Raw genomic sequence first — 15681 nt, 5'->3', positions numbered from 1 at the left:
GGCTTCAGAGGGGACTTTCCCTGTATTTAAACTTTGAATTGCATATTTTATCGCCTTTTTTCATATGTCTGTGTACACAATTGTGGGGAAAATAACAGAAAATTTGTATAGATAATAAATATTTGATTAGAAGGTCTTTGGTAGACCGTTTTGCGATCAAAGTTGAGCATGGAGCTTAACCGCAATGAGATAAACAATTAGGGAAACACTTTCAAATATCTAAAATACATGTTTATAAAATTTACATAGACAATTAAAGTGTATAAACCCACAAACATGCGTAATGTGGTTTTCAAATTCCAAATGTCCATAGCTTAAAAAAAAGGTGAAATATCATATTATGGATTAACTTGGCAATTATTATTTCAGCATCTTTGACGTCACTCTGACTCTGCAAAGCAATAAAATATCAAGATAGGCACCAAGACTCTTTGACCAGTCAGTTTTTTTATATATATGTATAAATATAGGTACATATTGGTAGATAAATAATAAAATATATAGGTATATCAGATAATCTCTGAAGCTAAAGCACTCATAGCAAGAGATAAGATTATCCAAAGAAAACTAAAGTGCACAATTCTGGAAGATTCATTTTCTGATGGCAAATTACTTTGGCTACATGAAACTAAGTAGAACAATTTCTACTCATTTTAAAGATAACAGTTTCGTTTACTCAGAGATAAGTCTTTTTCTTTAAGATTATTTTCGGATAAGTACCTACTTATAATAATAAAAACTTTGATGCTTTTGAGATGTCAAAAAGTGAATGTAATCATTGGAGGAGACTAGAGCTTATAAAGAAGACACGTGATTTACTTTGCAAAGCAATTAATCTGTTTTAGGTACGGCAAGGTAACGAGAGGCACAAATAAGCCACAAATGACGTATACGCACAGTGTGCCATCCCAACTAATAAAATAACAGATAATATAATCGGATAAATATTCTGATGATGCTGGTAGTTAAGAACTAACACTTTAACCAGAAATCCTTATAAAAATAAAAAAAATAAAAATAAATAAAAATAATAATAAAAATAATAAAAATACGAGTTTTATCAAAACAAAATTATTTAGAGAATTTTTCAAAAATTATATATTGTTTAAAAGAAGTCAAGGAGAGTCGACATGAGAACTGAACTTCTGGAAAACTAAAATGAAATACTGAGTTTACCTCTAAAACTTGAAAGAACCAGAGGGCCGGGGCTAACTTCGACCGCGTCAAAGTTTGTATACCCTTGCAACTTTTTTGGTAACTCTTTCCTTACCTATTAGCCATCAATGTGGAAGAACGTTTTATCTAAAAAGGCTTATATTTGCGAAAGAATGGCCTACAATCATAGGAAATAACGAAGATATTGATCATAGTCACTGTTTTCCACCGATCGTTCCTATGGGAGCTATATGATATAGTCACCCGATCTTGATCAAATTTTGGCACAGTAGTTTTTAGGCGTAATAATCTTTCTAATATTAAGTTTCACGATAATAGCGCAGAAAATAACGAAATATTGAGAAAAGTCACTGTTCGTGACTTTGGGGTTTGTATGGGAGCTATATGATATAGTGGTGTGATCCGGCTGAATCCGAGATATACAACGCCTGCAGTATATACAAGCCTAGGTGCAAAAGCTCATAGCTCTGTAGCTCTTACGGTCTAGGAGGAGTTTGCGTTGATCCAGACGGACGGACGGACATGGCTATTTGAACTCGTCTCGTCGTGCTGATCAAGAATATATATACTTTGTATGGTCGGAGATGCTTCGTTCTAAGCGTTGCACACTTCTGACCATAATTAATATACCCTTTTTGCAAGGGTATAAAAAAAGTATAAAATTCCCAATATCCAACTTGATGAGCAATAAGTCAAAAAGTTCAACAATTTCAAATTTTTATTTCGTATTTTTGGTATTCCCGAAAACCCAAACCCGAAACTGCAAGTCGGCTTAAAGTTCGAGAAGTCGTAACTTTGTATACTGTTATATAGGTACATATGTGTCTAGTCAGAAGCAAGTTTTGGATTTAGGCCGGTTAAGCCGATCCAGTTTCTTCTTTTAAATATACTTACTACTGATAATGATTTTAGAACTAGGACTTGCCCCTTCTATTAAAAGGAAATGCTTCAACTTTACTACATTCTAGGCGGAGCCACACCCTATCATAGCTCTAAGCCTTTATCGGTTAATTGCAGTTATATTACCTTCACACCTTCAAAATAAGGCACAAAAACAATTAGCCATTTGTTTACGAGCGTTTTGTGTTGTTTGCCCGTGCCTAACTCGGTAGCTAACCGGGCTACTCGATAAGCTTTGTAAATATTAAATAAGATATTGTTGACAATAGTTTAATATTTCCTACATATGTATGTATCCTACTGCTACAGCATATGTAAAGCCTGACCTATGAGAGAAATTATTGTTATTGTTTGAAATTGTGTTTTTTGCATTGTTCTGCTAATGAGAATGTGTTTATTGTTTATTTGTCCTAAGCACACACCCACAACCACCCACACACCGCCCATTGGGGTATATCAAAACTGATTATTTAAATATTCGGCTCGTGTCGCCTTCGATTCCTATTTGAATTGGAATGTATGGCAATAACCTTCCTATGTACGAGTGTGTATGGATGGAAGTACATATGTATCTATCTACCTACTATATGGACATCTGCACAAAATTTTAGAGTCACGATCTGATGCATTTGGTTTTTCTAATCACCAATTAAATGTATGCATATGTATGTACTTACATATATATAAACATTAGTTTGTCAGCTGATTTCCATTTCCGATTTGTTAAGATTTCCAATCAACCGTTTCACATACATATACATATGTCTAGATCATCACTAATCACACTAATTTGATAAGGTCTAATTACTAGAAATATATACATTGAAATCTAAATTATAATTCCCTAACTAAAGGCGCCATAAAATTTGACCAGATGTTTTGTGGCACTCACAGTGGAAAGAATCAATCATTTTATAGGTTTCAATTCTTCCTAAAATTGTTGTTACAGCTTTTATCTTATTTTTTATTTGGATGGAATCTTTACTTGTAATATTTATTCGATAACCGAAAAAAACATGTCTCTACAATTTAAGACATCTGTTTTCTAATTGAAAAATCCTTTGCCTATTTTCATTACTTTGCTTAGATAACTAAATTGAAAAACGCATACAATTTAACAACAAACAAGTTTTTTTTTAAAAAAATAAACGTTTAATCTTGAAAAAAAGTTTGTACAAAATTAATCAAACAAAAAAGGTATTCGAATGAAGGTTCCCTGATATCTAAAACTTTCAACTTTGAAATAAATTTTTCTTTTCTCTCTAAAATCTTGGCTCGTTTATCAACTTTTCATTAAACAACAAAAAAAAACAACAAAACGAAATCGAAAAAAAACACAAAAATTACGAAGAAAGTCTTAACAAATAAATCAACTAGGCAAATATTTCATATCAACAAATATTTACGAGCTAAAATAGAAGATCAAATTTCCGTTAAAGACTTTGGACAAATATTTATTCCATTATTTATAATGGAAAAGTAAAAGCCATAAATTTTCTTGCGAATTGACGTTCGCATGGATTTAATTAACTTTTTGCTGCTGCTATTATTTTGTTTATAACTTTTTTTTTGGGGTGTACCCGTGCTTGCCCAAAAGTGAAATAAAATTCATAATGTTATGCCAAAGAGTATTTGATTCATTTGCATGCCACGTGCCCCCGTCTCGTTTGTCAATATTAGGTGGGTTACTTATATTATATTACACAATTTCAAGTTCGATGTCGGCAATTGATAAGGACCGATGTCTGGCGATATTTCACGTTGAATCAACTGGATGAACAATCTTCATTTGCATGACTTTAAGTGGGTGCACTTGTGTCATTTTGATTTTTTTTTTTCGATTGTGTTTAACAAAAAAGAGTTGTGTTTTATTTTTAGCCAGGTTTGCGTCATGTAACGGTAAATACCGCAAGGCACAAATGATGTATGCCGCGTATAAATATATATATCTGTATCTGTATCTGAATCTGTTTTACAAATCTGACCGACTGGGTGACTATTTTTGGTTTTATTCAGCTTTTGATAATTATAATCAATACGAAAATAAACATAAAGAAGATGACTGCAGTCATTAGCCGGCTGTTATTGTGCCTTGTTGTCAGGGAAGACAGAGAGAGGCGTGCGAGCGAGCGAGCGAGCTGTGGTGGATCGGAGGGAGGCCCCCCACTGAGATCTGTTCTGTTTATTATTATCAGGGATTGATTTATATAGGCATTGTATTTTATATGGGAGCAGGCAATTTTTAATTCACAAAAAAAAAAACACACACACAAAATCTAGAACGAGGCTAATCTTTTGGCTGCAATTGACGTAAATTGATTTTGCACTGGAAATCGAATCACGACATTTGAACTCTCGTGTTATTTCTTTATTGTTTGGTAAATCAGAATCCAAATTGAGTCAGCAGAAAATACAAAGTGGCAATAAAAGATAAGTTGCATACGTGTCCATGTGTGGATGTGTTTTGCTAAAAACGTGATTATGAAATCCAAAAGTCAATGTGATAAAGATTAAGTCATTGGGTTAGTGCGAAACGAACTTGTCAAAATAAAAACAAAAAAAAACATCTATTACCTTCAAAGCTGTTAAGCAAGTCAGCGAATACTCTTTCTTCTAACAAACGACAACAAAAATAAAGAAAACTCGACTCAGGACCTTTTAATTATTAGTTTTACTATTGAAAATGACTTTGAAAAGTATATTTTAATAATTTTGCACAAATATCTTCTGTCTAATTTCTTACAAATTACCTTTAAATTGTGATAAGTTTTTACTTGGACTATATTTAATAAACGAAATCTACAATAAACATAATTTTTTTTTTTTTAAGTCTCGATGTACAAATAAATGAAAAGTCGACAAAATTGATTTTCTTGTTACTACTCACAACTCAAGAATTTCATGCACCACCGCAAAGTATGCTATGAAATCTTATCATTTCTTAAGATGCTACAGAAAAATTGTATCTTTTGATATGATTTTCGGTTTTGGAAATTGTCCTAATATTTCTTTCGACTATACTAGGACGACTAAGTTTAGAGAGGAACAAAACTTTGAGCATAAACAATGTTTGTATATTTCAAATTCTCTGAATGAATAGAAAGCATATTCTCAGTAACAGATTTGATGTTGAAAGAAATTGTTTGCGTTAAAGACAGTTTATTTATTTCATTTGAGCCAAATGCTTATTTATTTCTTCTTTGCTCTTCAATAGAAACGAGGGGAAGAGAAATTACATCAATATTTTACTATACATTTCATTGGAATCAAACAAAAAAAACTAAAAACTAAATGATATACATATATATATATATATATATGTTGTATGTTGGCAGAGTTTTGAAACTGATTGTACTCAAGAGATTCGTTAAATTATATGTATAAAATATATGCGGTTGTCATACATACAATTTGTATGTAAAAAGAATATACGAAATAGTATAAATTAAATATAAAAACAGCTTGTAAAATGGACGAATTCGTTTTCTATAAAATTAGACTTATAGTTAAATAATCCAATAATAGACGGAGGGCATTTAGATAAGTAAAATAAAACATTAAATGATTGAATTTAGTTAATTTGGTTTAACAAAAAACTAATTACAAAAATCTAATGCAAACTTGAACATTTTTATATCTTTTCATAAGCGGATAATTTTCTTTTTAGGTTCATATGAAAAATTTTCAAACAATTACTGGTGTTTTCTTTCGTTACAATATTCGAAGATTATATAAGTGTGTTTTTCTGTTCTAATAAATCCAATTTACGGGCACCCATTGTTCCTCGTGACTCATTTGGTCCAGAGTCTCAACCACTTGACGGAACGTCTCATCGAAATCATCGTTGACAATGACCATGTCAAAGTATTTCTCATATTTTCGTTGCACGAAACTCGATTCCTCCACTGTGGCTATAAGATCGTCGTCCTGTGCAAAAGATTGATAGAGATCATATGAATTAAGCAAGGTTTGTGTATTCAAGCAGAGATCTAATAGAGCTACTAAGGTGGCCTAAATGATTTAAGCATGGGACACATTAAATGATTGATATTAATTTAAGACTTTCAACACAATTTTTCACTTTCACAATCGTTACCTCATAGAGCGATGCTAGGGATTCTAGTGTACGTGCACGTCTGGAACTGAAGCGTATGGAACTTTGACGATCAAACTGTAAATATAATATGGATAAATCCGCATTATAAGGAGGGAAGAGGATTATGGGGCAACCAACTAAGAAATTCTAGCCTAAAACCTACAGATAAATTTCTATTGGACCCAGTGGCACGACGATCCGCATATATGGTCTTGAGCTGTTCCATGCCAGGTGCTGCTACATATATAACAAATGGCATCAATTCCTGGCTATTGTGCAGTATTTTTAAAGCATTTGGTGCACAATCCAAAATGCACATGCGCCCGCTATTGATGACATCTTTAATGGACTGTAAATGTGTGCCATATAAATTGCCATTATGTTCGCCATATTCGAGAAATTCATTTTGTTTGACTGCCTCTTCCATTTCCTCGCGATCCATGAACCAATAGCTAACACCATTCTCCTCCAAGGCACGTTTCGGGCGACTTGTATCTATCAAGCAAATAAATTAATCAACATCTTCCTTGAGTAAAAGTTTCATTCTACTTACGTGGAATAATGGCTCCAAACTTATCAACATCACTGTTAATCAAACGATTTTTGAGCGTACGTCTGCCCACACCGGAAACACCGATCAATACTAGAGTTTTCCTACGGAATGGCGGCATACGAGTTACCTCCTCGTATAGCAAAAGTTCGGCCTTATCGAACTCACAATTGGCCACCGAACGATACATGGTTTTACGCTTACGTTTCGATATCTAAAAACATATATACAGCATATTATTAGTTGATTGATTAAAACATAGATTAGCTTTTGACTCACTCTAGTTCCACAAATGCCAATTTTGTGCACATAATCAGCCTCGGGTGCTACGAATGCCTTGCGACGCTCTTCCAATTCCTGTGAGGGTATTAAACCAATTTTTCCCGATTCGGCCGTAATATTCTTGGCTTGCCACCAATTTGGATCTTTGACATTGATGATCTTTAAAAGGAATACAAATTATTGGTCGAACTGATCAAATTTTCGAAACTTACTTGCAAGATATCGCCCGATTTGAATGGTAAACCAATATCTCGGCATGGTAGTAATGTATCCTCTGATGGATTGTATGAAAATAGGGCTCGCATATAGCACTATATAGAAAAAAGAATAAACAATTAATATGGATTTCGATATATAGGGTTGATCTTATCGTTAGAATGCCAAGATTTACTTACTTAATTGCAGTGTCTAGAATTTTGATAGATTCGCTTAGGATGTTACTAATTGCAAGTACATTAATTTCAATGTGTAATACAAATGAAAAATCGTTTAACATTCTTTGAATAAAATTAATTTAAGAAATAAAAGTGAAATTTAACAATTGGTTGCAACAGTTTTTTGTTAAAATTCAAATTCAGAAGTAAAGAGAAAAAAACAAACAGTTTTGAAAACTATTCAAAATTCATGCAAAAAAGCGGGCAAAGTCTCATTTTTGTAAATTGATAAAATTGGCAAGCAAACACACATAAAACTTACCGCTAGCTTCTTGCCCGTCTGAAGATTCGTGATGCCATTCTGTTTAACCTGACCCCCACTACCCACACCACCACTGACCGTATAGCGACCACTTTTGATCTCCTCATCAACATTGGGTCCAATTTTTAGTGTTAAATTCTCCTTGGCTCGCGATACCTCCACTTGAAGTTCATCTGGCGAACGTACTGAAGTGCCATTTACCTCCAAAATGACATCACCCACATTAAGCATTCCTTGTTTGTCAATAACACCGCCAGCCAGGATGCGTGCCACCACCAACTGTTTGTACTCATCCATTTCGACTGTCAGACCCAAAGGCTGTTTGGGATCCCGTCGTAGGCCCACCATTTTTATGGTTTCCACTGGCATTTTGGTATTTAATATATCCTCTGTATATAGATAACCGCCCGATTGTCGTTGAGATGTGACTTCAAGTTTGGTAAGTGAACCGCCAGCTGATTTCAAACGTTGCTCATATAAATATCCTATCTCATCGTGGGCACGCAAAAGGGCCTAATTGAAAGGAAAAGAGATTTCTAATTAATATGCATCATAAGAAATTTTTTTCCCACTTACACGAAAATGTGGTTGGGCCAATAGTTTGGCTAACTCACGTGACTCCAGACGTCTTGAGGGTGAAAATTTACGTATAATATCGTCACAGATCGGTTTATTATTAAGATGAGCGGGTAAAAATGCTGGCACTGGCTGTGGCTCGACGGGATTTAACTGCGAATATGAAGTTATAAAAAGACACACACTTTGTTAAGACATTTATCCAACTATCTAATTAAATTTTTGTGTCATTTATCTTTTCTTTTTTATTAGTATTATTATTTTTGTCATGGGGCGTATGCCTGCCCTAGGTCAAGTCAACTCGACTCGAGTCATTTCATCTCATCTCATTTTTTGCTATGCTCTTGCTCTCTGGTCTGGCCTGGTCTGGTCCTCAACTTAATTGAGTTTGTCTTGCGTTAATTGGTTGAATGTTTTTTCATTTTTGGTTAGCTCTTATTTAACCTTTGTGAACTCTTTTTCTCTTCGACTGTCACTATAACATTCTTTGAGTCTTAGGTCAAAAACTAGGTCGTTCCGTATGGAAATTTAGGTCGCCCTTTCAGAACTAAATAAGCCCATTGTTTGAGCTTGTTGTTGAAATTAGAAGTAAAGCAAAAGTACTTTGATTTAATTATTCTCTTCCGGCTTGATATTCTGTCTACTTTGCGGAATATTTGTTTTCTTTCAAAGCAAACAAACGGCTTCTTTTCGGGTCCTCCCCTATCAACATCATCATCTGGTTGGCTCTCTCTATGTATATTTATATTCATTATTTTTGCTCCGCAATTTCCGCCCACAAGTTGATGATGAAGACAGTCACTCAGTCACTCATGCAATATGTATTTATATGTATGTACGTTTGTATGTATAAACTACAATACATTTATATCAGTATGTATCTGACAATTTAGGGGAACGACTTTTCTTTCTATTTCTGATGACAAATACAAGTAGAAAGAAGAAGTGCAAAAAAAAAAAGAAGAAATTGCATTAGCTAAATAAACTATAGGGAGCATGGCATGGAGCATAACTATAGATGGGGAGGCAGAGATTGTTTAGGTCTTAGCTCTGTAGAATAATAGAAAGTTTTTTCTAAGAGTTTCAATTGAAAGTTCATAAATAATTCATGCAGAAAACCTCATGCAGGAAAATTCTATTATTCATTCTGAATAAGACTATTGTGGAATACTTAAGAATATTTTCGAAGAACATTGAAAGTTTATAAATTATTTATTATTAATATAATTATTGTCGAAGTACTCTATATAATTCTTTTTATCTTAGTATATTTATTGTAAGAAGATTAATATTTAAATTTTAAATACTTCTTTGAATCTCTAAGATTGTAGTTTTCAAGTTTTATTTAGTTAAAGTTTGGCTGAGATTTTGGAAAGGATTTCAGTGCGAATCCAAGGAGAAGACCTGGGTGTCTGGAAATGACAATGTTTTGAATATTTTTTTGACTTTTTTTCTCCCGGTAAGAGGGAAGCCTGATACTAACAAAATGGTTTCACTGAAAATTAGTGGAATCTGAAAAAGATTTCTATGGAATTTTCGGGGCCATATCACAATAAAATTGCTTGTAAATAAAAGTTTTCAAATTTTTCCCGATTTCTTTAGCTTAGAATCGCCACTGAATTGCTGCTGTGATACACCTTGTCGTCTTGTAACAGTGAGTCCTATCTCGCGAATATCATATTACAGCAAATCTAAAGACAGACCGTGAAGTTTACTCTTGCAATAATTTGTTATACATATATAGATATATGTATAGTTGATCAGCTTGATTTTGAAGTTCAAGATCAATTCAACATCAATACAGAGGAATGTGCTGCTATTAAGTTACTATTTAGCCAATCTGCTTAACGGCTAAGAGCGACTTTAGAGGTTGTATTATTAACGCTTTGTCCGTGTTGTTAGCCTGTCTATCTGCCTTAGCCCTTCTTCCGCATGCAAAAACAGAAAGAAGCCCCACACGACAGACTATCCCCATCCTCATACACACACCCACACCCATTCACACACCCAGACACACACACTTATAGAAGCGACAATTGTTATTGATATCTAAAAGAGGGCTTTCACCTTCCCACATTTCATATGAATAGAAACATTTTAAAACATCTCTTAACAGGTAATAACTAATTAACCAAATTGTTAATTCAACAACATGTTTAGTAGTGAAAAAAAAAACTTAAAAGATGGGCAAAAATATCTCTATATGGCAGAGAGAAATACGTAAACAACAATGAAATTTATTTAAAATAATGACGAAGGTTAAGACTATTCGAAAAATGTGAGAAAAACCAGTTATATGAAGTAAATTGGATAAGAAGCTTCAAAAATTTTTATAATTTAAAAATTATTTCAAATTTCAATTGTTTGTTCACTTTTTTAAAAGAAAAACACTTTTTCCAATTTTTGTTTTTTTGTTTTTGGGGAGCCACTCCCAAAACGCGCGAGCGTTTTAAGCCAAGAAGAGCGAAAGGTGTATTATTGGTGTGTGTGTGTGTGTTTGTGTTTATGTGTGTGTGAGCGGGAGCTGAAGAGAGCGAGGGCTTGCCCCTGCGTATATATAAATGTTTGTATATATATTTAATTTTGAATGTCTGTGTGTGTGAGTCGTGTGAGCATGCAACACCGTTTTCTCGGAGTTTTTTTTTTTTTTTTTTTTTTGGATACGCCAAAGCCCAGTTAAGACAGTTTGTTGGCCAAGTTACACAATATAATAAAACAAAAAAAAAACGACCAAGAAAGAAACCGATTCTCGTCTCGACTACGTCATCAATACTCGAAAAGTTGGCTAAGAAAAAAGCTCATTTTTACGGTGTTTTGGTGTTTTGGAAGCGTAACCAAGGCAATTTACACTTGCTCCAGTTTCTAGTTATTTTTGATCACAATCAGTTTTCTGATTTCTTTAGTTTTTCTTCATTTTAGCCAGGCACTTGTTAATATTCGATTTGAGCCGCGTTTTTCTTATTTCTCGAAAAGAGCGAGAGTTGAAAACTAACTGTTGCATATGCCGCCCCGTTTTAGCCACACTAACACCAATACACATGTGCTCACTCAATGTGAACGATTCGACCGTGTAAGCGTTAACACGTATTCAAAACGACAACCTCACCTTCGAGCTGCTCGCTATGGACTAAGTGACTAACTGACTCACATCACATCAATGCGTCCAAGCCCCAAAACCAAGTTTACTCAGCGAGAGCGAGGGCTAGCTCGCACAGTGGTCTAATATGATTAAACTTTTTAATTAATTATTAAATTACCTTTTTAATATTTTTTCCTTTTTAATTTGATTAATTACAAAAAGATTAAACCTAGGAAAAAGTGTTTATTTTCAATATACTTTAAGTATATCACTTATATTTTAAATTTACAGATTTAAAATGTAAAAATTTTGTCTAAATTATTATCCTCAATTTAGTATGTGTCTTTATTTTTAAATAATTTTTAAGTCACCGAATTATATACATATGTATGTATTTTTGCAACTTTAAGTTTTATACTTCTAATTTGTTTTTAATTTCTACTATTATATTTTAATTAATTTTTTGATATACTAAATTTTAAATTAAAATGTTTTTCTTCAAATAAATATAAATGTTTCAAATCTTCTAACAATATATTTTATAATTCATTTTTTCCCGTCATAAACTGAATTTTGCGTTAAGATATCGAAGAAATATCAAAACCCAGATAAAAGCTATACTATTTACGGTATATTTTACTTTGGAGTCGAGAAAGTAAGAATTGAATTTCGAAAACGCCCAACGCTTTAGAATAAAAGTTACCACTGTAGCCAATAGGCCTTAATTCAGAGTTCTTTTACGTTAATGGCCACTGTGCGAGGGCTAGGTCTGTCTCTCTAGCGAGCTGTAAGCTCAAATTAACACAAACATATTACAACTGTACTCAAGCCGCTCAAGAAAGCGTTGTGAGAGAGTTAGAAATAGTGAGAGACTGAGAGAGACATTAAGAGAAAAATAAAAAGAGAGGGAGCTTTTCGGCATTATTAGGCCAACAACTTTTGAGCCAACATAAAGTTCATAATTAATACACGGGTAAGCAAAGGTATGTGTTATTTACATTGAAAACGTTTTCGAACTAAAAAAAAAAAAAAAGCATATTCACCAAATAACCGGTTTTTTTCTTCTTCTTGCATTTGGTCTGTATGTAACTTGTAATCTACATAAACTCAGAAGAGGGTGTGTTTGTGTGTGTGAGTTTTGTAAGTTGATGGAATCGTTAGGTGACATTTCATATTCACTTATCTCGTGACTTGTATCTTTAATTACTTTCACTGCCTTTCTCAACACAACAACAACAACACCATCTTACTACTAACCACAATCATAATGTTGGTCTGGGCAAATGTTTGCTTCACAAATTCTAATTATCTACGTCACGCGATGTCACTTTTGATTTTACATAGGCATTTTAACGAGTATTTTTAGTTTGTACATACTTCTGAAACATACATAAAAGTAAAAGAAAAACTTAGGATTTGTGTTAGAGTCAGATATTATTGTCATAAGAGGCAATTTGACCAGCCATTCTTTATAGTCTAATTTACTTTTACTTATTCATCCCTCTCGAAAAACCAACAGATTTTTAAAAAACTAACAAAAAATATGAAATTCACATCATCAAAGAATCTTAGCTGTTGGTTAAGTGGTTAGGTGATTTAAGCTGAAACGCTAAGAATTGAGCTTGTGTAGAAACAGACAGCTACAAAGTTTAAAATAAGTCAAAATATCGATATTACATTTTAATTGCCCAGAGCATTTTAATAAAAAAAATCTGAATTCAAAAGATTGTTTATTAAGCGCACAAGACGTAAAAATCTTTTGAAATATTATTATAATTTCTTTGTTATTATGTTTCTATAAGGTTAAGGGAAATGTTTGATTGAAAATTTTGCAGACCTACATATCAGAGACGAACTTAGTTTTAAAAGTAAAATCAGGTAATCCTCAGGTATTACTCTTTTTACTTTTAGTTGAAATACCAAGTGTAACATAGTGTTACATAGCCATAAGCAAGCTTAACGATTATTATTATTTAGTATACACATTAGAATTTGATTTGTTTTAACTTTCGTCAGAGAAGGGCATATAAGCCATTATAATAAAAAAAACTAATTAGCTTTCTTAGGTTATTTGCGTGTTTTCCGCATAAGAAAACAAAAATACATATTTATTATTTGATTATACAGCGGAATTTTATGGAAATTGCTTTTATTATAAGAAAACTCATGGTAAGATGGTTCCCACCTTTTTTTATTTTTTATTATTATGATTGAGGACAAACAGAAAAATCAATGGACCTTTTTCTTCTTGACTCGAGGTCAAGTACATTGATTCAATGATGTAACGATAATTCTGGCACGTCTTCTAGGGGGTCAAGTTTAGTGCGAAAAAAGCAAAGCAGAAAATACATACATAGAGACTTGGTGTTAATTGGGCCATAAAAAGTAGTCATAAAAGACATGTCCCGTAACCGAGACACAATAGCAGAAAAAGTATCTACCCGTAAGTACATATAATCAAGTACTTGTCACTTAATCAGAAAACAAAAGAAATGAGATTTAGGCCAACATAACAGCTCAATATCATTCATAGAAAAAGGCAAATCTAAGAAGCGTTAGCCTAAAATCAATTGTGAGTGATTTAGAAAATCGACTCAGACTTCAAGTAAGCAAAATGATGTAATAAAGAAAAGCGTATAGTGGAGCGCAAATACACACACACACACACACACACACTGACACATGAAAATTTCGGTCGAGATATAATCAACATGCAAAGTAAACGTAAACAAAGATGAGTTTTGTGTGTGTATTGGTGTGGAAATGGAAAATGTGAAAAACACATAAGTAAATTTTTTTTTCCTCATATTGAACAGATGCTTGGTGCCATATAAACTGGGTCAGCAACAATAACAAAAAATGGAAAACTCATGAACTACATACCATAAGCTCCTTGTGCGGCGTTGAGGGATTGCTCAGTAAAAGACCCTTTAGAAATATTTCATCGGTATCAGAGAGATCAGCAGAATTACGATAAGCAGCTGCAAGATTAAGTTAATAAAGATTGTTTGATTAGCAAATCACAGTCAAAATTTAGCAAAAAAAACTAGCAGAGAAACTAGTTTAGGCTAGGAAATTGTATTTCCAGTTGGTGTTAAATGGCAGTTTATAATGATTTTGGTTATGGCACTACAATTACATAAAAACATTATACGTATTAAAGGATCAAAACCCCGTTTAGCTATATATGTATATGTACATATGTACATACATATGTTTGTACGCCATTAGTTACTCGTCAAATGCTCTGACAGCTTGTTTAAAAGGATAATAAGGACCTAACATATAGTCAGGACAGAGGACAAAATATTAACAATATTTTCCTGAGTATTAAGACGGAATTGGATATATCATAAGGATCAGAGTATTTATGAGTATAAGGAAATTATTTAGTCTGATATCTTACTATTAAATTAAAAATTTACAATAAAATAATTCTATTACTAAACTTTGTGGAACAATTATTAAAATTACTTAATACCAACAAATAATTGTAGGATAAGGTTTTTCATCTCTTTTACAGTTTACAAAACCGTTAAATGTTAAACAACTTACCGTTATCGGATGTCTCATCGTCGCCCGAATTCACTTTATTATTGCTGGCGAGCAATTCCACCTTATCCTGGCGCGCCCGTCTAGAGCGTGCACTCCAACGAACCATTTTACGGTATTTATTTTATATTTTTGGCGGCGACAAGTCCCAAAATAAGCGGAAGAAAAGAAGAAGACAAAAGCCTAAATCCAAATAATAAATCAAAGTAGTTGGGTGGGTTTGGGGTTTTTATAAGAGATTAGGGCTATAACTTTTGGCAAAAACTCAACATATGTTTCATTTTAGAAATGAAATTTAAGATCTAAATCAATTATGTAATTAAATATTGTTTAGGTCATTATACATACATAGTTTAAGTCACAAACACAGAAACGATTACACACACACACAACCGCGATGCCACGCCACAAACAGACAACAACAAGTTGGAAACTAATCCAAACACGGCAACATCAACAAAGCGGCTAAGAAGAAAAAAACGCAACCTCCAACAGGGCCAGAAGAGAGCTAACTGATGCCAAAAAAGCTTTCAACCAACAAAAGAAATACAAAACAAGTTTTGCGCCGTTGCAACAAGAGTTGATAACGATAAATTCAAACAGGGCTGGCGAAAGTCATTGGTTCGACTCCGACCTTAGCACTTTTTACTCAGACCTTAGCACTTTTTACTTAGACCCTTAATTCGGTAAATATTTACTTAAGCTACTCGAGATTTTAGCCGAATATTGTATTCTGAACAATATTTGTTCTATAAAATCAAGAAATATTGTAAA

The 15681-nt window shown here is 33.1% G+C and overlaps 1 protein-coding gene across 4 annotated transcripts; it reads right to left on the bottom strand.

Moving 5' to 3' along the window:
• Window positions 1–5215: 5215 nt before the first annotated feature.
• On the bottom strand, window positions 5216–15397 carry vari (MAGUK p55 subfamily member vari). Of its 4 annotated transcripts, XM_068284407.1 has the most exons (11): window positions 15256–15397; window positions 14911–15090; window positions 14239–14336; window positions 8277–8429; window positions 7701–8213; window positions 7217–7315; window positions 7002–7163; window positions 6726–6936; window positions 6336–6667; window positions 6173–6247; window positions 5216–6087 (listed from the first exon to the last, which is right to left on the bottom strand). In XM_068284407.1, exons 2-11 carry the CDS (start codon window positions 15014–15016, stop codon window positions 5827–5829), a joined length of 2010 nt encoding a protein of 669 aa, XP_068140508.1. In that variant the 5' UTR covers window positions 15017–15090; window positions 15256–15397; the 3' UTR covers window positions 5216–5826. The 4 variants fall into 4 exon arrangements, with proteins under 4 accessions (XP_068140508.1, XP_068140509.1, XP_068140510.1 ...); XM_068284408.1 differs by having other exon boundaries at window positions 7779–8213; window positions 14911–15392; XM_068284409.1 differs by having other exon boundaries at window positions 5216–6003; window positions 14911–15386.
• Between the last annotated feature and the right edge of the window lie 284 nt (window positions 15398–15681).

The sequence above is a fragment of the Drosophila tropicalis genome, unplaced genomic scaffold (genome assembly GCF_018151085.1).
Source record: "Drosophila tropicalis isolate 14030-0801.00 unplaced genomic scaffold, ASM1815108v1 contig_393, whole genome shotgun sequence".
NCBI lineage: Eukaryota > Metazoa > Arthropoda > Insecta > Diptera > Drosophilidae > Drosophila > Drosophila tropicalis.
This window is presented reverse-complemented; position numbering and strand designations above follow the sequence as displayed.